This window comes from Dipodomys merriami, unplaced genomic scaffold (genome assembly GCF_024711535.1).
Source record: "Dipodomys merriami isolate MVZ:Mamm:240054 unplaced genomic scaffold, mDipMer1.0.p SCAF_7, whole genome shotgun sequence".
Taxonomy (NCBI): domain Eukaryota; kingdom Metazoa; phylum Chordata; class Mammalia; order Rodentia; family Heteromyidae; genus Dipodomys; species Dipodomys merriami.
This window is the reverse complement of record NW_027206290.1, coordinates 34,511,263-34,533,914: the sequence shown is the minus strand read 5'-3', so window position 1 is coordinate 34,533,914 and position 22,652 is coordinate 34,511,263. Positions and strand designations below refer to the sequence as shown.

General features: G+C 37.9%; 1 protein-coding gene across 1 annotated transcript in view; it reads right to left on the bottom strand.

The window, feature by feature from the left end:
* The window catches only part of Cttnbp2nl (CTTNBP2 N-terminal like), a 54,314-nt gene that overhangs the window by 14,493 nt on the left and 17,169 nt on the right, over positions 1–22,652 (bottom strand). The window contains exon 3 of the mRNA XM_070006307.1: positions 20,816–20,923. Coding sequence (XP_069862408.1) covers positions 20,816–20,914 — 99 coding nt within the window. The 5' untranslated portion in view covers positions 20,915–20,923. The remainder of the gene's footprint in view (positions 1–20,815; positions 20,924–22,652) is intronic.

Below are 22,652 nucleotides of genomic sequence, written 5' to 3'. Positions count from 1 at the left end.
TACCCTTCACCTCCCTTCCCAGCCTCCCCCCTCCCCCCCCCCACAATCATACCCCCTCCCCCCCCACACCGACATTGTAAAGCTGGTTTTGACATGACATTTTGTACTTCTCATTGTTGCAACAGGTCCACCTGAATCCTTAAACAACTTGTTTGTCCCCATCTCCTCCAGATGTTATACTGACATCAAATATAGTGAAAGCGGGGGTTACACTGTGGGGGAGGGACATACAAAGCAACAAAGAAATAATCTTATAAATGCGTTAGAAACACATGCATGAAAGAAACGAAAACATTAAAATACATATTTAAGGGATCATTTTCCTAACATCACATTATCTGACCTTTTCCGCTTGACTCATACCTATACTAGATATTGCAAATAAGGGAAACCATGGGACCTATGTTTTTTTGGGCCTGGCTTACTTCACTTAATATAATTTTTTCCAAACCTTTCCATTTCCTAACAAATGGGGAAATGTCATTCTTTCTGATGGAGGCATAGAATTCCATTGTGTATATATACCACATTTTCTTGATCCATTCATCTACTGAGGGGCATCTGGGTTGGTTCCATATCTTAGCTATGGTAAATAATGCTGCAATAAACATAGTTGTGCTGGTAGCTTTAGTGTGGTCTTGTTTGTAAACATTTGGGTAAATGCCCAAAAGTGGGATTGCTGGATCATAGGGGAGATCTTTGTGGAGTCTTTTGAGGAACCTCCATACTGCTTTCCAAAGTGGTTGAACAAGTTTACATTCCCACCAACAATGAAGTAAGGTTCCTTTCTGTCCACATCCCCTCCAGCATCTGTTGTTGTTAGAGTTCTTGATTTTTGCCGTTCTAACTGGAGTGAGGTGATATCTCAATGTTGTTTTGATTTGCATTTCTTTTATGGCTAGGGATGTTGAACATTTCTTCATGTGTCTATTGGCCATCCTTCTTTCTTCTTCAGAGAAGCTTCTCTTTAAGTCTTTCGCCCACTTATTTATTGGGCAGTTGTTTCTTTGAGGATTTGTTGTTGGGGGATTTAATTTTTTGAGTTCCAAGTATATTTTAGATATGAGACCCTTGTCCGTTGTATGGCTAGTAAAGATCTTCTCCCAATTGGTGGGCTTTCTATTGATCTTGCTAGCTATGTCATTTGCCCTGCAGAAGCTCTGCAACCTTATGCAATCCCATTTGTCCAACCTTTCTTTGATTTGTTGTGTTTCCGGGTCTCTATTCAGAAAATTTCGGCCTGAGCCAAGGGTTTCTCCTATTCCATCCTGTAATGTTTTCAGAGTGTCTGCTTTGAGTTCAAGGTCTTTGGTCCATTTGGAGTTGATTCTGGTGCAGGGTGATATATAAGGATCTAGCTTTAGTTTTCTACATGTAGTTAACCAATTTTGCCAGCACCATTTACTGAAGAGGCTGTCTTTCTTCCATTCTATTGTTTTAGCTTCCTTATCGAAGATTAGATGGCTATAGGTCTGTAGGTTCATTTCTGGGTTTTCAATTCTATTCCATTGGTCCTGAGGTCTGTTCTTATGCCAATACCAAGCTGTTTTGATTACTATGGCTTTATAGTAGAGTTTGAAATTTGGTATTGATATTCCTCCAGCAGTGTTCTTTCCGTTGAGGAGCATTTTTGCTATTCGGGGTCTTTTATTGTTCCATATGAATTTTTGGATTGCCTCTTCTATTTCCTTGAAGAATGAGGGTGGAATTTTGTTAGGTATTGCGTTGAATTTGTAGATAGCCTTGGGAAGTATTGCCATTTTCACGATGTTAATCTTGCCAATCCAGGAGCATGGGAGGGTTTGCCATTTTTTAAGTTCTGTGTTGATTTCCTTTTTCAAGATTTTAAAGTTTTCATCGTAGAGGTCCTTCACTTCTTTAGTTAATTCCTAGGTATTTTATTTTTTGTGGGGCTATTACAATGAAATCACTTTTAAAAGACCCTTGTAACACAGCAGTTCTTAAGTATATTCTAATATTGGGGACAAATATAGAAAAGGCAAATTCAATGTCTGTATTTATTATATCAAACCCTTTGAAAAGATGAGGTGGAATATGGCATTTTTCCTTCACTAATATAATGATTCAAATTAGGTGAAGTATATGGATTATAAATTGGATGGTGCAACTATTAATAATCAAAAACGAATGTTAAATTTTATTTTATTTTATTTTTTTTTTTTTGTCGGCCGTGGGGCTTGAACTCTGGGCCTGGGCGCTGTCCCTCAGCTCTTCAGCTCAAGGCGAACGCTCTACCACTTGAGCTACAGCGCCACTTCCGGTTTTCTGGTGGTTTATTGGAGATAGGAGTCTCACGGTCTCTCCTGCCCGGGCTGGCTTTGAACCGCGATCCTCAGATCTCAGCCTCCTGAGTAGCTAGGATTACAGGCGTGAGCCACCAGCGCCCGGCGTCGAATGTTAAATTTTAAAGAATGAAAAGAACTTCAGTGTTGTACTTGTTGTCTATTATGTGTCACAGATTCCCCACCCCCCAAACTTAGCAGCTTTAATAATAAACATTCTTATCTCATGGCTTTTGAGGGTCAGGAATCTGGGAGGGGTAATTCTGGACAAGAGATTCATAAAGCTGCCGTCATCTGAAGGCATGAAGTGAGCTGGCGTGTGCATGTCTAAGCTTATTCTCATAGCTGCTGGCACAGGCTTCACCTTCCCACACAGCAAGTAATGGGAGAGAGGGAGGGAAGGAAGGAAAAAAGGGAGGGTACACTGAAGCAATGGACCAGGAGGACCGTCTTGGTGACTTTGATAACCTAATCATTACTTTTATGTACTCTACTGTTGACAGATCAACTCTAGAACATTCAGGAGAGGTCTACACAAGGATGAGAATATGTGGAGGCTAAGATTTCTGGGGCTTGCCTTGTACAAGGCACATGAAAAGATATGTTATCACTGTCATTTATGTGGTTAAAACTTGGAGAGCTATAATAAAAACGATCAAGACTGGGCTTCAATAACATGATATTAATAAAATTGTTAAAAATTATATTAGGAAGGGAAAGGGTAGAACAGTGATGGCAGGGTTAGTGATTAGAATACATTGTATACCTAGGTGGAAAATCCCTATTGTATAGCTAGTGTATGCTAAGAAAAAATAATATTACAGCTGCTATATAAGAAAATTTACACGATTTTGGATTTGAGTCTTGAGGAATTTTAACAATAAAGATAAAATTGATCAATTTCTTGCAATTTTAATATTTTTCATCAATGGCAATATACAGTTTAACTGGACAGACATTCCTACAGTGTCAGAAAAAAGCAAAAAGGAAAGTAATTGGCTTGCTAGACAGATCTGGCAACAGACAAAACATACTAGTCATCTACTACTCATTTGTTTTTACTGTCACAGGCTGAATAAAACACTCCACTACTGACAGCTTAAAGTAATACAAATATGCCATATTTGCCCCCCCAAAGTTTCATCCATGCTATTATTAACATCAGAATAAAATATAGCTAGGCATTCTAATACTATATTGAAGAGAAGTGGAGAGAGTAGACATCCTTGTCTCGTTCCTGAGTTAAGAGGAAATGGCTTTAGTTTTTCACCACTAAGTATGATGCTGGCTGTAGGTTTGTCATATACAGCCTTTGTTGTATTGAAGAATGTTCGATGATTCCTAATTTTTCCAGAGCCTTCATCATAAAGGGGTGTTGGATCTTGTCAAATGCTTTTTCTGTATCTATTGAGATAACCATGTGGTTCATATCCTTGCTCCTGTTGATGTGATGAATTATATTAATTGATTTGCGTATATTGCCCCATTTGTTAGGAAATGGAAAGACCTGGAAAAAATTATATTAAGTGAAGTAAGCCAGGCCCAAAGAAATGTAGGTCCCATGGTTTCCCTTATTTGCAATAACTAGTATATATCTGAGACAAGTAAAACAGGTCAGATAAGATGATGTTAAGGAAATGAATCCCAAGATAAGGACACAAGTGGTTTTTTCTTTCTTGCTATTGTTTCTAACATATTTATAAGGCACCACGTGATTTTTGTTGTTGTTTTGTATGTCCCTCCCCCACAGTATAACTCCTGTTTTCACTGTATTTGATATTGGTATAATTTGGGGAGCGGAAGAGAAAAAACAAATTGTTTAAATAGGGACACAGGCTGCCCCATTGCAACAATGGAATGTACAAGATGCTATGCTGACAAATGTACCTTACAATTTAGGCAGGGCGGGGATGTAATTGTGGAGATGGGAGGGAAGGGATGGTAGGAGAAAGACAAAGGAGGACACAACAATGCTTGATAAAAAATGTACTTATGACCTTGCTCATGTGATTGTAACCCCTCATTATTTTCACAATAAAAAACTTATTTAAAAAAATATAGCCAGTCAGAGGCAGAGGAAGGAGACTCACGAATTCAAGTATAGCCAGACCTATCTACTAAGACTTTCAACTCTCTCATCTTCCCCTTCACAATATAAAGTGTGCATGGCAAATGCATATTCCAATCTTAAGGAAGGAAACAGTCTTCTTTACTCTTTAATGATTATCAATCACTCATATGAAAAGTGATACCAAACCTAAATGGGAAGAATTAAGGCTCACTTTATTAAGAGTTTATATTCAACCATAAGGTTTTATTTTCAAGAATTGGGCTAGTTACCCTATTATACTAGGTGAATCTTTTATGTTTATAAGTCAATTCTGAAGTTATACTTTTGAAAGCAATCAGCAATGTTAACCCTATGAGCCTTAAAAAGCAAAAACACAAAAAACTGATACTTCTGTTAAAAGCCAAACACGTTTAGTCCTTGACACAGACTTCATTTTTATTAATGCTGTCAAAAGCATGTTAAAAGGGATCATTTTTATATACAAGCTGAATCTGTTGTCAAGAAAGTCACATTCTAGAGTCCTTGAGAAGCTATTAAAAAGCTGTCTGAGATAAACATAGTAGCACATGCTTGTAGTCCCAACACTCAGGAGTCTGAGGATCATGAGTTTGAAGCTAGCCTGGACTACAGAGAAAGATATACAGAGAGAGATACTATCTCAAGAACAAAACAAAACAAAACAAAAAATCACCTAAACAGCTCTCTAGAAACTCTTTTGTATAATAACAATATTTATTATATGGACATCCTTGTTTTAAAGATTTTATTTTGGGTGATAGAAGAGTTTAAGTCCTAGTCTTTGCTAAGCAGATGCTCTACCACTTGAGCCATGCCTCCAGCTCCCATTTATTTTTATTTATTTATTTTTTTTTGGGTCTAGTCATAGGGCCTAAACTCTGGGCCTGGGCGCTGTCCCTCAGCTCTTCAGCTCAAGGCTAGCACTCTACCACTTGAGCCACAGCGCCACTTCCGGCTTTTTTCTTATGTGGTCCTGAGGAATCGAACCCAGGGCCTCGAGCATGCAAGGCAAGTGCTCTACCACTGAGCCACCTTCCCAGCCCTCCCATTTATTTTTGAATCAGTATATATTTGTAATATAAGGGTGTTTCATTAATATTTCTATACATGCACACAGTGGACCCTGTTGCCCCTTCTACCATGTTGCTATTCTTCTCCTCCTTCCTTTGATACCCTCTTTTCCCCTTCCTTAATCTCTAGCCCTGTTTATTTTCACTTAGGAACTGTAGGCTTTTTCCCCAGGGTTGACCTAGTATTATGATCTTCCTCTTGAGTAGCTGGGATTATAGATGTGTATACCATTCTTTCTTGTTCTAGAATTTCTATCATTGGTTGAAAGAAAACTAGATTTAAAGGCTTGATCATATTGGTGAAAGAAGATTTGGTCTTTGCCTCATTTGAACTAAATTTTAATTTTTGAAAATGGCATAGTGTGTGTGTGTGTGTGTGTGTGTGTGTGTGTATTTGGTCTTTGCCTCATTTGAACTAAATTTTAATTTTTGAAAATGGCATAGTGTGTGTGTGTGTGTGTGTGTGTGTGTGTGTGTGTGTGTGTGTGTGTGTGTGTGTGTGTGTGTGTGTGTGTGTGTGTGTGTGTGTGTGTGTGTGTGTGTGTGTGTGTGTGTGTGTACAGTGCCAGAGATGGAACCCAGAGCTTCATGAATGCTAGGCCAATGCTTTGCTATCACCCCAATCCTAGAAAACAGTATAAAATCTACTATAAAAGTAAAGAGAACATTTTTTATGATTTAAAAAGTATTTTAACTGATTTTGAAGTAGAATGAACTTCAAAAATTCCTGAGGCAATCTGAAAACACAGATACCTATAAAAGCAATCACTTAAGGACAGATGATTTATTTGCCTAATGTGTTAAAAATTCAAGACTAAAAATGATGTTAATCCAAATAACTACAAGTGTGGCACTTCTAGCTAGCAGGCTGCTTGTCGAAATAGGAATATGTGTAAACACCAAAATGAAGCTGTTCCAACATTCCCATTTCCAAAAGTCTTGTGCAAAGTTCCAGTGAAATTGAAATTAAATGTGTTGAGTGTTTTGCCTTTTTGTTGTCCTACTTCAGTTCAGGAATATGGTTGAAATGAGTTACACATACATTTTGGACTGAGGCTACATTATCTTTTTTGAGGTTAGGAAGAAAAAGTTTTGGAATTCAACCACATTAAAAAACCAAAAACTGATAAAGAGAATACTCTAAATGTAATCAAGCATTTTAAAGTACAATTTTTAAAATGCTTCTCTTTTGAGGGCAGTTTTAGGCTCAGCAAACTGAGCTACACCCTAACTGAAATTTCCCATTGCACCCTGCCTTTGCATGCACATCACCTTCCTATTACCAATGGGTCTCATTAAGAGCAGCACATTTGTTCCAACTTAGCATGTTCTAATCTTAATTTCTGTCTGCCTCCTTTTTTTTTTTTTTGGCAGTGCTGGTGATAGAAGCCAGGGCCTCATGGATGCTAGACAAGTATTCTACTACTAAGCTTCAACCCTAGCCCTTCATCCTTTTTCCAATGAAAGTCAATATATATTAACTACCACACACACAAAAAAAGGAGATCACCATAGACCCAAAGATAAAATGCAAATGAAGAAGTACCCAACTCATTAGTAATTAAGGAGGTACAAATCAAAACAGTGAGATAGTCATGAGAATTGCTGAAATTATAGACTGAATCCTAGATGTTGGAAAAGATAAAGAACAAGTAGAACATTCACATGTTACTCATGAGAATAATAAAGTGATACAACTACTCTGGAAATTGATCTGGAAATTTTTCATAAAGAGACAAAAAAAACTAGCTATAATTCTACTTCTAAGAATTAAGCCAAGAGAAATTAAAATATACCATCTACAAAAAGACTTCCCCAATTGTCTACAGTAGCCTTATTCATGATAGTAACACAGTGGAAATAATCAAACTATCAATCAACAAGAGAATAAAATAAAGAATGTGCTAGGGCTGGGAAGGTGGCTCAGTGGTAGAGCGCTTGCCTTGCATGCTCAAGGCCCTGGGTTCGATTCCTCAGCACCACATAAGCAAAAAGAAAAAAGCCGGAAGTGGCGCTGTGGCTCAAGTGGTAGAGCACTAGCCTTGAGCTGAAGAGCTGAGGGACAGCGCCCAGGACCAGAGTTCAGGCCCCACGACTGGACCCAAAAAAAAAAAAGAATGTGCTATTCTGTTAGATGAAGTTTTACGAGACAAACTATAGTGAAAGAAAATCTAAATAGTGGTTGGCTCTTGAGTCCAAGAGCCAAATGGAAGAAGGCATATGGTGACTTCCTGTTGTGATAGACATGTTCTTCCTGTCTTGACTGAGTATGGGCTAAAGGATGTTTTTGTCTAAACTCATTGAACTGAATGCGAAAGATCCATGCATTTTATTCTAAACGATATCTAGTTTAAAAATGTGCTGCATAATTAAAATTAAGCTATGTTGCAATACATATTTTATATATAGTATGTCTGAAATGAAATAGGAAGTTTAAATCAAAGTGTGATATGCATCTATATCAGGTACTGAAGATTGAACTCAGGGCCTCATGCTTGCTAGGCAGGTGCTTACCACTAAAATCATGCCTCCAACCCCTTTGTGTATTGGTTATTTTCAAGGTAGAATCTTGCTGTATGCCTAGGTTGTGATTTTCTTGTTTTCCCCAATCACTAGGGATAACAGGTGTGTGCCAGTGGGCCATTGGCTGAGATAGAGCCTTGCCTGGGCTCCAACTGCAATCCTCTAATCTCTGCCTCCCAATAGCTAGGATTATAGGCTTGAACCACAACACTGAAGTAATTTTAACAATGGTGAGAAAAACAGGAAGCGAACACTCACTTGCTTATTATAGACCAAGCAGTGTGTTGAGTTTTTACAATCTAATTCCCCTTGAGGAGATGTCACTATTACCTCCATTTTACAGAAGAAACTGGACAGTAACACTCAACTTTCCCAAAGTCACAAAGGTAATTAATAGAGAAGAAACATAAATGGTATAAAATGAATGAACATGTTAGTTGAATGAGTAATACATAGCATATATTCTCCAGAACTTTGTACTAATACATTTAAGTTGATTAGGTCTTAACTGGAAGTTTAAAATAAAGTAAGAAGCCAGTGTGATGGTTCATGTCTGTACCCTAGCTTTCTGGAGACTGAGATAGGATCACAGTATTAGGCTAGTCTAAACTACCTAATGAGGGAAAACCAAATGAAAACCAAATGAAACAAACCAAACCAAACAGAAAAAAGAAGAAAAAGAAATAGAAGAGATAAGGTATGGGTGTCATTGGTAGAGTGCCTTCGTAGCATGTTAAAAAAACAAAAAACAAAAAGCCCTATATTCAATCCCTGGGACTACCTTTCCTGCTTCAAATATAGAAATGGAACAGAATATTTCAGAGTACTGAACTTTATAAGGTGAACACTATTTTGAGGAACGGTCCTTCTATGATACAATTACAGGTATGTGGGCACATGTGTGTTGGTGTGTCCCTCAAATAATAACGTAAAGTTTTTGTCAACAAAGTTTGAAAATGCAGAATCCAAGAAGCCTGGCTCCTTCTTTTAAACAATTTAAACAAATATATAAAATCTATTGGAAGTGATCATCGGTATTACTGTTTTATTTTAAAATAATAAATATTATAAAAGTTTATAAAGCCAGAAGAGGTTTGGTATAACATCAAATATATAAAATAACAAGGGGCTGGGAAGGTGGCTCAGTGGTAGAGTGCTTGCCTTGCATGCATGAGGCCCTGGGTTCGATTCCTTAGCACCACATAAGCAGAAAAAGCTGGAAGTAGTGCTGTGGCTCAAGTGGTAGGGCACTGGCCTTGAGCTGAAGAGCTGAGGGACAGCGCCTAGGCCCAGAGTTCAGGTTCCATGACCAGCAAAAAAATTAAAATAAAATTAAAAAAAAATAACAAAACCCTCCAATAATACCGTCTGTGAGTTACTGAAGTTAGACAACTAAAATGTCACTGGAGAAGTCTAGGAAAATTCTCTAGACATATGGATGGTTCAGGAGTAGACATACTTTGAATGCTTTCATTTTAGACTTAATTCTTGGTGGGTAGTATGAGTGATAAATGGCATGGGTAATGATATGGGAATACATATTTGACTATGTAAGATATAGTCCCCTAACCACAAAGCTAGATTTTATGTCTAGGTTTAAAAGCATCAAAGAACAAGCAGCCTGTACTTGGTTAAATGTTTTTAAAATACCATTCATATTTAAAGAAACACCAAGTACTTGATCAGAACTTTCTAAGATGAAGAAAGTTCCTTATAGTCTTAAGAAATAGGAAGGAAAAGGCTAACTCTGGAAGTGGGTGGGTCCTGGCAGATAAACAGGACTATCAGTGATTTAATGAATTGCAGGAAACACCAAGAGCTGGGGGTTAAGGAGAGGTACATAACCCAAAGCTGTCTCTGAAGTTACATAGTGAGACTCAGCCCACAGACCATAGCATAATCCTTAACCTGTGTTGACTATATGAATTCAAAAACTTCTTTATTAGAGATATGCTTAGACTCTTTCACTATGCATTACCAGATAGTACAGAAACTAAAGCATTTAAAAAGAGCTCATTAGTGGAGTGTAGCTGAGGAAAGCTTTAGGTTCACTAGCCCTAAAAAAGCTCAATAAAGAAGATATAAATCACACTCTTTTTCTTCTACAGCCGGAGCAATTTAGTGGTGTAACTTTGAATGTGTCTTAATTGTCTGAATTAAGGTTCTTTCAGACTGATACTTCAAGGAAACAGGCTAAGAAGCAAGCTGCTCAAGCCAAAAGTTCTTGCAAAGTCCTTAGCTTGACTGAGAAGTAGGAAGTATTCACATTTACAAGTTTGTCAAGTAATAAAAACAAGATTGGAGGAGAAGAAAAAAGGGCAGAATAATGAAAATGGGACCCAGTAATACTTTGAGAGCCAGACCATGGTGACAGATTATCAGGGTAGGTAAACAAAACCAAGGATGGAGTAATTGTACATGCTAATGACAGGAGGTAGAACATAGTATCTATAATAATAGGTGCCATTTCACAAGTTATAGGATGGAAGGTAGCAATTTCTATTGTCATTGAAACCTTATAGAAATGGAGTTAAGTAGCCAATCAGTTCCAACATGTAGTCATTCGAGATAGATGAGGACTCAAAAATTGTGCAAGGATTTTTCTTCCTTCCCTTTTTATGTTGTTGCTAATACTGGGGCTTTAACTCAGGGCCTGACAATCTCCATTGAATCTCATCAGGTCCTTAGAAGAAAAATCTGGGAAACACTATTTTGTATCTATTCAGCCAGAAGAAGAAAGCAGATCAATATGATACTTAATAAAAAAAAAATACTGTGGGGCTGAAAGAATATAATAGAACAGAGTGCTTGTCTAGCATGTGTCAGGCCTAGGTTCAATTTCCAGCACTGAGGGGGCGGAGGAGTGTGTGTGTGTGTGTGTGTGTGTGTGTGTGTGTGTGTGTGTGTGTGTGTGTGTGTGTGTGTGTGTGTGTGTGTGTGTGTGTGTGTGTGAGGAGTGTGTGTGTGTGTGTGTGTGTGTGTGTCTGTAGTTTCCTGAGCTAACCAAGTTCTCGTAAGTGACTAGTCAAGAAAAGCAGATGATTTCTCAGCTAGTGCTCTGACACTTGACAGGAAAGGACACTAAGATAAAGTATCAATTGAAAATTAAAATTGGAAAGAATTAAAAGCTTTTTCTCTATATGAATTCAACAGTGTGGACAAAGGCACATATCCCAGATATTTGTATGCTTTATTACAAAAAATGATTGCAAACACAAAACAATGATTTCCTGTCTGAAGAACAAATTGTTCCTTAGTTCAGACTGAGATATAAATAACATAACTGAATGAGAATTAACAACAGTAAGTTATTAAACTATCTTACTATGTAAACTTCTCTTAAAACTTGAGACTGAAAACATTCAAGGTAAACTTATAAATCCTAAACCTTCTCTCATATGATAAATGTTTTAAAAATACTTATGAGGGCTGGGAAGGTGGCTCAGTGGTAGAGCACTTGCCTTGCATGCTCGAGGCCCTGGGTTTGATTCCTCAGCACCACATAAGCAAAAAGAAAAAAGCCAGAAGTGGCGCTGTGGCTCAAGTGGTAGAGCGCTAGCCTTGAGCTGAAGAGCTGAGGGGCAGTGCCCAAGCCCAGAGTTCAGGCCCCATGACCGGACCCAAAAAAAAAAAAAAATACTTATGAGGTTCTAGATACTTAGGATGCATAACTGGACAAGAGAAGGTATCATGGAGTTTATATTTAGTGGGAAAGTGAGGAACAAGACATAAAGTTCTAAAAAAAAAGTTCTATAAAATGTAATGTTTATCTGAATGAATAAATTCTTACTAATACCAGTGATAGACTGTAAGTATAGTGTGTAAGTATATAGTGTATAAGACCAGAATAGCAGTAATTAGGAAACAGATCCACTGACTAATCAAAGGAACCATTAGAAACTAAAGCCACAATATAGAAAGGAGAGGGTGAATACATGTAAAGAGTATTCTATAGCTAGAACTCACAAGTATTGAAATCTGATTAGATATGGGGAATATTTAGATATATGGAAAACAAATGCAACCAATGGGATCACTCAGAGAAAAGTGAAGACGTTAAGATGAGATAGGACTAAGAAGAAAGTCTTGGGGGGAGGTTTTATTTTATTTTTAGCACTTTTTATTAGCATATATTAGTTGTATAGGAGAGACCTGTATTCATCCATGCTAACATATGCAGTACATGTGTTAGCTACACTAAAAAATACTAAGTGTAGATACAAAGCCATATAACAGGATCAATATAAATTGATATAAAATGTATACCATGGCGCATGACCCAGGAAGTAGAAGCAATATGGACCTCATAGGCACAGTAAATGCAAAAACAGAGACAGAGAATAAGTTGCATAACACCATTCCATTTGTACAAATTCGTACACACCAAGTAATACAGTTTACCATAAAATAAAAAAGTATAAAAACAAGTACTTGTCCTACTAAGAGGTAGATGGGATTGGTGACTTGAGGTAGAGGGAGGTATTGTTTTATTTTTTGCTGGGCTGGATCAAATCATCCAGGGCTACCTTCTTACTAGGCAGGTATTCGTATGACTGAGCTACCTCTTCATCTCAAGATAATTTTTTTGTTTTCTTCTGGTGCTTAACTGTAAGTACAGCACTGGGGCTTAACTCAGGGCCTGAACTCTCATCAGCTTTTTTTTTTTTTTTTTTTTTTGTGACAGTCTTGGGGTTTGAACTCAGGATTTGGGCACTGTCCATGTATGAACCTTTTTCCTGAAGGATAGCACTTTACCACTTGAGCAACAGCTCTACTTCTGGCTTCTGGAGTTAAGAGTATCATGGACTTTCCTGTCCAGGCTGGCTTGAACAACAACCCTGAGTAGCTAGGATTATAGAGTGAGCCATTGGTGCTCAGTTTCACTCAGCTTTTTCACTCATGGCTGGTGAGCTACCACTTGAGCTATACCTTTAGTTCTGGCTTTGTGAGAATGAGAATCTCTCAGATGGGTCTGCCCAGCCTGGATTCAACTAGGGAGCTTTAGATCTCAGCTTCCTGAGTAGCTAATTATTAGGCATGAGCTACTACCTGGTTGAGACTTTTTTTTTTGCGAGACAGACCACCACTATGTAATCCAGGCTGACTTCAAACTTAAAATTCTTGTGCCTAAATCTCCCAAGTGCTACCATTAACAAGCACATGCCATAATGCCTAGATTTAAAGGCTTCTGACTCTTACAATCTTAGAAGTCTAAAGAGTGATTAGACTTGGTGGTGCAAACCTATAATCCCAGGACTCCAGAGGCAAAAGCAGGCTAACTTACACACACTAATACCTCACCTCAAAAATAAATATAGATAAATAAATGTCTACAAGTAAAAAAAAAAAAAAAAACCTTAATATACAATGTACTAAGAGACAGTAGAGCAGCATACCATAACAGATACAGGAAAGGGCATTTTATGCAGTTGCAGAAGTCATCAAATGCAAGAGATGCGTGGAAGAAGAAAAAGTATGGGATCAAGATAAGTAAAGAGTGTAAAAAGTAAGAGGGCCCACACTATCAAATCTAAAGAAAGCCTAGGTAATTTAACTAAAAGAAGCATTAGGGGCTGGGATGCAGCTGAGTGGTAGAATACTTGCCTATCATTTGTCATCCTGGGTTTACTCCCCAGCATCACAAAAAACATAAATAGAGGTTACTTTTAATTTTAGAAGGTGAAATTTGTATACAACAGTAGTAAAAGCAAAACAGAAATGAGAGCTGGGAATAACTGGAAGCAGACTACAAATGATACTTAAATACCCAAGTGTAAAGAAAGGAGAGTTTATGTGGTGGCTCATAATGAAGACAGGATTTGGAGCAATCAATCTTTCTTTTTTTTTGGAGTGGGGGGAGGTGCCAGTCCTGGGGCTTAAACCCAGGGACTCACCCAGCTGTTCCTGAGCTGTTGTGCTTAAGACTAGCACTCTACAGCTTGAGCCATAGCTTCACTTCTGGATTTTTGCTGATTATTTGGAGGTAAAAGTTTCATATACTTTCCTGCCTGCTCTGGAGTGCTGGAACTGGAGCCATCCTCAGCCTCCTGAGTAGCTAGGATTACAGGCATGAGCTGCTAGCACCAGGCTGGGAGCAATCTTTTTAAAAGAACAGAATGAAGAGATTGGCTTTGGGTTGAGAAGTTACAAAGGGAATAATATGAAGAACTAAAAGAAGGCAGTTAGGAAAAAGGCTGGTTAGGGTAGGGTCTGCAGAAGAGAAAATAGCATCAATTCAGGATAGTTTCTATAGGAAAAAAAGAATGTCATATTAAGTGAATGAAATCTCTTGAAATTTCCAATCAGTAATCTGACTGGAGATCTTAATAACAATTTAATCACAACACAATCATATTCATTTACAACTTAATAACAACACAATTACATACACATTGGTTCCCATTAATTCAGTCTTCTTGAACATATAGCATGGATTAGATTTAAACTTTCTTAAGTAACATACACTTTAGAACTCACTGAATGGCTGATTGCTGAGGTACAAAGTAGCCCACTCCATCTCTTTCTACTTATTAACAGGAAACAAACAATTTGCAGTTCATATACTATGATGCAAAGACAATTTGTAAATTCCATGTCCCCTATGCTGGCTTTTCTTCCTCTTTGCTGCATTCAAAATATAGAGGTAGAATTTTACTTTACTTTTCTGATTGTTACCCTTCCACACATTTACAACATATTCCAATCAATCTCACCTTGCTATCACTTTCCTGGCCCCTTTCCTCCCTTCCCAAAACAATTTCAAGAAGTTTCATTCTATTTTCATAGCTGCGAATCGTCTCTTTCCATCCCATTCAATCTCTACCCTTCTTGTAAATCCAACTCTTCTGCAAATACCCACCACCAGAGTCTATTTCTATTTCTCTGGCCAGAAAATGTTTTTTTTTTTTTTGTGGTGTTATTAAGCAATGAGATATTATGAACTACCATGAAACTGTTGTCTCTTACTAAAACAAAATTTCATGAAATTTTAATTATGTAATCATTCAAACCTATGTCCACAGTTTGAGTATATAACCCATGGAAAAATATTTGCTTTGGATAAATATCTTTAGTTCCCCTGTACAAAAGCAGAATTTGAAAAGTAATGAGAAATTTATTTGTTGTTCTTTTGAGGGAAACTCTGGGGTATGGAAGGAAAAAGCTCATGTTTTCCCTTGGCATGCTATGATGTGTTTACTTCCTTAACTATATTTTTAAATGATACAGATTTATGTGAATAGTATAAATTATCTAAAAATAAGGCATTTCCACCAACTTCTTGCTCAACTTCTTGTGTGTGTGTGTGTGTGTGTGTGTGCGCGCGTGTGTGTGCGCATGCATACGTGCCGGGCCTGGGGCTTGAACTCAGGATCTAGGTGCAGTCCTTGAGCTACTGTTCCACCACTTGAGCCATAGCTCTACTTCTGGCTTTTTGGAGATGATGGGTCTCATAGATTTTGTTCCAAGGCTGGCTTCCAACCATGATACTCAGCTCTCAGCCTCCTGAGTAGGTAGGTATTACAGGTATAAGCCACTGGTACCATATAAGTGTAATTTAAAAATTTACATAAGAATTTAAATGAGTACCTTCTCATTAAAATTTTAGCCTATATAAGGTCCTTCATAACCAAACCCAGTTTATCCTTCTTCCCCTTTTAGCTTTCACTATGATGAGTATATTATACTCCCAGAACATTTCAAATCATATACATACATATGTATATACATATATATATACATGTATATATAATATATATGTACATAGTCAGGTATAAAATCTAATCCTATATTATTATGTAAATTATTCTGCAAAACTCTTTTGCAAGTTTACCATTTCTGTCTTAGAGATCTAAGTCATAAAATTATTTTTCATCATGAAAAAAATTGCAGGGTTAGGACAGTAACTCAAGTTGTAGAGTACTTGAGTACTGCCTAGCAAATGTGAGGCCCTGGGTTCAATCCCTAGTACTAGGGGAAGAAAATACATAATATGCCAGCTTATGTAGCCAGACTTACTGATGGACATACAGGTTGTTTATAGTTTCCTATATGTATTCAACAATGGTTCAATAAACATTCTTTAAAATATGAAAATAGTTTGATAGAAGAGATATACTTCTATGTTTTTCTAAATAGGACACAATTTTTAATATAATAAAATTTCCAGTACCAACTTTCGTTAAAGAGTCCCTGCAAACATACAAGATAGTTTCCTACTATCTCCAAATCATTCCTACGAGTAGCTAAACTAACATGGTAAATATAAAAGATCTCAGGTTTTAGTTTAGACTAAACCTTTTATGTCTTCCTTTGCTTTCTTTATTTTCCTCTTTAAAAGGCCAACTAGAAATAACCTCTGATTAATCCTAATCACAAGGCTAACACATGCAGGGAGACACAATAAGAGGAAGTCAAAATAACAGGAATAAGCTGTTTCCCTTTTTTATTTGTTTTAGTTTCAGGCGGAATAGATCTATAATGAAATTCCTCAGCACTGTAATCTTTTCTGAAGCTCTTCTCAACTGCTGAAGAACTGTGCTCTCTAAATAAGTCCCAATATACAGGCTGAATTCTCCCTCTCAGTAAAAAACAAAAAACAAAAAACCACACATACATAAAAAACAGAGTCCCCAGGAAGACGCCAGCTGAAATGAGAAATCTGTTTTCTTCTTCTGGTACCCTAACTGTGGAAACCCTAAATATCATAAATTATATGAATGACACATGACAAAATATGGCAAAGAGCTATAAAAACATAATGTGTTTTTAAATATTATTTACCATCATTCTCTTTTGGAACCATTTTTAAAAGCTAGAAGAAGTTCACTGTGTGTGTGTTGTTTTTTTGTTTTGTTTTGTTTTGTTTTTGGGGTTCTGGTAGTGGGGCCTGAACTCTGGGCCTGGGCGCTGTCCCTCAGCTCTTCAGGTCAAGGCTAGCGCTCTACCATTTGAGCCACAGTGCCACTTCCGGCTTTTTCTTTTTTGCTTATGTGGTGCTGAGGAATCGAACCCAGGGCTTCAAGCATGCAAGGCAAGCGCTCTACCACTGAGCCACCTTCCCAGCCCTGTGTTTTGTTTTTTTTTTTTTTTGTCGGTCATGGAGCTTGAATTCTGGGCCTGGGCGCTGCCCCTCAGCTCTTCAGCTCAAGGCTAGCACTTTACCACTTGAGCCACAGCACCACTCTGGCCTTTTCAGTTTGTGTGGTGCTGAAGAATTGAACCCAGGGCCTCATGCATTCGAGGCAAGCACTCCACCATTGAGCCATCTTCTCAGCCCAGATTCACTGGTTTTTGCAAAATAAATATATATAAAATCTTAAGAATAAAGCTTCCTTTTTTAAAAATAAATACCCAAGTTATAAATGACTTGTAAGTGAACAGCCTTTCCTATTTCTCTGTTTTATTCTAGAAAACCCGACACTTCCCTCTCACTAACTTCATGCTGTTCTTATGGCAGACCATTCCAGGAGCCCCTACCATCTTGAGACCCAAGCCAAGGAGATGGAAGAAGAGTTGTGAGATGGATTTCTGGACCTACCAGTTACAATGCCCTCTCTTGTATAAATTATTTATACACATTACATAAAGGTCTCTTATTGTCTTTAATAGTTCCATGGTATTATGTGATTGTGATCATATCAAAATTTACTTGACTATAATTCTACTAATAGTTACTAAAGTGGTTTCTAGAAGTTTGTTTCTATGAATAATGCTAAATACCCCCCTATTTTTTTTTTTTTTTTTTTGGTCCGGTCGTGGGGCCTGAACTCTGGGCCTGGGTACTGTCCCTCAGCTCTTCAGCTCAAGGCCAGCGCTCTACCACTTGAGCCACAGTGCTACTTCCGGCTTTTTTCTTTTTGCTTATGTGGTGCTGAGGAATCGAACCCAGGGCCTCAGGCATGCAAGACAAGCGCTCTACCACTGAGCCACCTTCCCAGCCCCTAAATACCCCTATTCTTATGTTTATTACATAGGCCTAAGAACATACGTAGTACACATTTATAGAAGTAGACTTACTTCTAGATATACGCATATTTAAATCTGATAGACAATGTCAAGTTCTCCCTAATTAGCTGAAAACAACATATTTTCATACAAGCAAGCTTTGCTGGAAATAGACTGAATAACTTGACCAGGTTCACATAGCTGTGCTTTATAACATGACAGGCAAAAACTATGGAATGTTTGACTATAAGTATGTCAAAGCCATAAATTACCCTAGAATGCCTAGGAAAGCTAGTATGAAACAGACTTTATCCCCACACCAGAAGACAACTGCCTCAAGCACTCTGGAGAACTAACACCACTGGAAATTACTCATCATGTATAACAGAGTTACAACACAAAACGAAAAAGTACTGGTTTCAATAATTAATTACACTCAGACATACCTAATTAGTACTGTTAGTCTTTTTGGTGAGTCTTAAAAGAAATGAATTAATATCATTCTAAATGTAATAGTTATAGAAATAACAGGCTTAAGCTGGGTGCCGGTGGCTCATACCTGTAATCCTAGCTACTCAGGAGGCTGAGATCTGAGGAACATGGTTCAAAGCCAGCCTGGGCAGTAAAGTCCTTGAGACTCCTATCTCCAATTAACCACCAGAAAACTGGAAGTGGCGCTGTGGCTCAAGTGGTAGAGCGCTCACCTTAAGCAGAAGAGTGCAGGGACAGCACCCAAGCCCAGAGTTCAAGCCCCACGACCGACAAAAAAAAAAAAGTAACAGGTTTACATTTTACTTAGGTTTTCTCATCACAATTATAACCTCAGTATAACTCAAGAAAACACTACATAAAAGAAGACTAAGAAAATGATGCATTCCTGTAATCCTAGTACTCAGGAGGCTGATGAAGGATGAAGGAGGATCTTGATGAAGGATGTACTTGAAACCACCAAGAAAAAAGAAAGACTAAAGAACTAAAGACTCACACATAAATCAATGGATTAAAGTAATAAAAAGAGAAAACACTAGAGAAAAGCTAATACCATCTTGCTTTTTGTATGTACTCTACTGAATTGACTGCTGTCTGCTTAGGGAATCACAGATTCTTGAATTTTCCATGACAATGGAAATATTACTTTTGTTGAGAGAATTGTGGTTTGAGGACAGCCCAAACAAAGAGTTTGCAATACCCTCCTATCTCAATAAAGAAAGCTGGATGTGACAATGTGGTAGCACAACTCTGGAAGCTCAACTATGTGGGGAAGTGTAAGTAAAAAGACTGCAGTCTAAGACTGGACAAAAAAGCACAAGCTTCTGAGAAATAACTAAAAAGCAAGAAAGGGGCATGGCTCAAGTGGCAGAGCACACTGGTGTCACAAATATAAGGCTCTAAATTCAAACTCATATACCACCCAAACCAAAACTTCCAGAGCTGGGGATATAGCTCAGTAGGAGAGCAATTGCCTAGCATGCCTAAGGCCCTGAGTTTGATCCCCCAGCACTACACACAAGAAGGAAGGAAGAAAGGAAGGAAGGGAGGGAGGAAGGAAGGAAGGAAGGAAGGAAGGAAGGAAGGAAGGAAGGAAGGAAGGAAGGAAGGAAGGAAGGAAGAAAGGAAGGAAGGAAGGAGGGAAGGAGGCAGGGAGGGAGGGAGGGAGGGAGGGAGAGGGAGAGAGGGAGGGAGGGAGGGACAAGGAGAAGAAAGGAAAGAAAGAAAATAAAACTTCAACAAAGCAGTTTAATAAGAACTCATATGAAACATTAACATAAATGTTCCTTTTAGTCAATAAAGATCTAGAGTAAGTACGGTAGAATAATTCCTATACTTTTTATTAAATGAACTTTAAGATGTATGTCAACATAACTTACAGAAAAATCTTAGAAATTTACTCAATTGCAGTTTGCAGGGGGAACTATTCATTTTGCTCCAATTTTCCTTTCTTTACCTATTTCCACTTGCCTTTTGGGAGTATCATCTCCTTTCTACTCAGACACCAGTATGAATCTTCATCTCTCTTCTACTCACAGACACCAGTATGATCTTTTCTTGTCCTATCTAAATATGCTCTCAAAGCAGAATGCTTTGAACTTTCTGTACTCTTTATACTTTGAAAGTATTAAGAACTCACAACATTTCAAAAGAATTATATCCCCTGTACTTTTCTTAGACCTTATAATACTGAGTTTTCATATATCTCCTGCCCTCATTAATATCTAACCTCTCCAGTTCCTTTCATTTTAATAGATATCAAATACTTAAAAGACAAATTATTAATCTGGGTTGCAGGGAATTCACAAATGTTTTCATGGGATCTTTGATCTTCTATCCTGATATAAGATATTAAATCTTGGGGCTGGGAAGGTGGCTCAGTGGTGGGAGTGCTTGCCTTGCAATGCATGAGGCCCTGGGTTAGATTTCTCAGCACCACATAAGCAGAAAAAGCTGGAAGTGGCACTGTGGCTCAAGTGGTAGAGCACTAGCCTTGAGCTGAAGAGCTGAGGGACAGCACCTATGCCCAGAGTTCAGGCCCCATGACTGATGAAAAAAACAAACAAAAAAGATATTAAATCTTGAATTTGAGCCCATGGATGTATGTATATGTTTCAGGAAGTAGGTCTCAATAAGTTCTCAAAGGGGTCAGAAAGTGTGCTGAGGCACACTAAATAAAAGGAATCAAGTTCAAAGTCTAGAACCCAGTAGAGACTAAGGCAACAATTTTGAGGGCTGAAAGGCTTCACCAGGGTCCCAAAAATCTCACCACCATACGTAGTCGAATAAAGCAAGTATCAGTATATCTTTCTTCAGCTTCAGCAAGGACTACAGCCATATCCACTGACATAATTTTCAAGACATGTTGATTACTCTCTTTTCTTCTTTTAACATACCTTTAAAGCTTCTATAACAAGATCCCTGGCTTCAAGCTCTCCTTCAAGAATGCTAAAGAGTGTCAGGAGTTCAGGCTTGCTTAGTTTTTCCAGATTCATCTTCAAAGTCTAAAACAAAAATGGTTAACAATCAATCTCTACAAGACACAGTTAATGTGTTAACTAAGGAAGAGAAGACCAACAATTACAGTATGAAATGTTATGCTGGATGGCAGTGGCTCACGCCTCTAATCCTATCTACTCAGAAAGCTGATATCTGGAGAATCCTGGTTCAAAACGAGCGTGGGCAGAAAAGTCCACTAGACTCCAGCTCCAAATAACTAGCAAAGATCAATTTTCTTTCATCATTTTTCTTGAAGGCATATTTATAAGCAATCCAGGTTTTTGAAGTAATTAGTAACTAAGAAATACTAAGAATTACTTTTCACTAAAACATTACTAGCACATAAAAGATTTCCCAGTTTCAAATAGCCTATAGGTAATCCAATTCTAAAACTAAAATCATTCTGGTACCAATTAATTGGAATGAAACTTTAACAAAGATAATATTTGATGGGAATATAGTGGAGATTTTTTTTCTTCTACTGTCTTTCAGAGAACTATAACAGAGTACACACACACACAAACACACACACTTTGTTTTGGTCCAAGACTAGGCTTCAAACTCTGTAACTGATACTTTTGCTCACTGGCATGTTCTCTAACAACTGAGCCACACCTCTAACCCCTTCTTATTTCATATAGTAAATTTAACAGGGTGTGTGTGTATGTGTGTGTGTGTGTGTGTGTGTGTGTGCACGCGTGTGCGTGTGTGCATGTTGCCAGTGTTAGGGCTTGAACTCAGGGTGACCAGGGCATTTTTCCTTAGCTTTTTCACACAAGGGTGTTACTTTATCACTGAGCCACAGCTCTACTTACAGCTTTTTGCTAGTTACTTGAAGAGTCTTGATGACTTTCCTGCTGGGCTAGCTTCAAACCTCAGATCCTCAGATCTCAGCTTACTGAGTAGCTAGGATTACAGGCATAAGCCATGGGCACTTGGCTCAACTATGTTCTTAAATGATTTTCAGTATATTAATTAGCTAGGCTACTACAAACTGAATTGACTTAACTTCACATTTCTATGACAACTGCAGCTCTTGAAATGTTAAATGGCAAACTACATGACAAGATTAATTTCTAACAAAATACTCAGCTAGAGAGGCTAGTCTGTTAAATAATCCTTAAAAGATCTTCTGATCAGTCTGTATGGTAGATTGCATTTTGTAAAGGAGAGAAAACACTTATTTTCCCTCTCTTTCTTTTTATTATTGTCACTCTCATAGTTTTCTTCAATGTGAAACACAACATGAATGGTTCAAATACCCTCCAGTGATTCTTTACTCTTAATAAACTTGAAGGGGCACACATGTGAGTCATTGATCCTGTCTTTGAAGATGTGTAACAAGGTACACTTCAGTGTGTGATTAATGTGCTCCAGGTACACACTGTACAAATCTCTTACCACACAGTGAAATACTGTCAGTGTAACCTCAGTTCTGTTTACTTTCTAGCTGGTGAATTCTAGCAACTACTGAGTCTCACTTCTTTAGAATTAGGGATATATTCAACAGTGACTTACTTTCTGTAGCCATATTAGGGAAGATGGATTTGGATTTTTTTTTTTTTTTTTTGGCCAGTCCTGGGGCTTAAACTCAGGTCTTGGACACTGTCCTCAAGCTTCTCTTGCTTAAGTTAGGGCTTTATCACTTGAGCTACAGTACTACTTCCAGCTTTTTCGAGTAGTTTATTGGAGACAAGAATCTCATAGGCTTTTCTGCCTGGGCTGGCTTTGAAC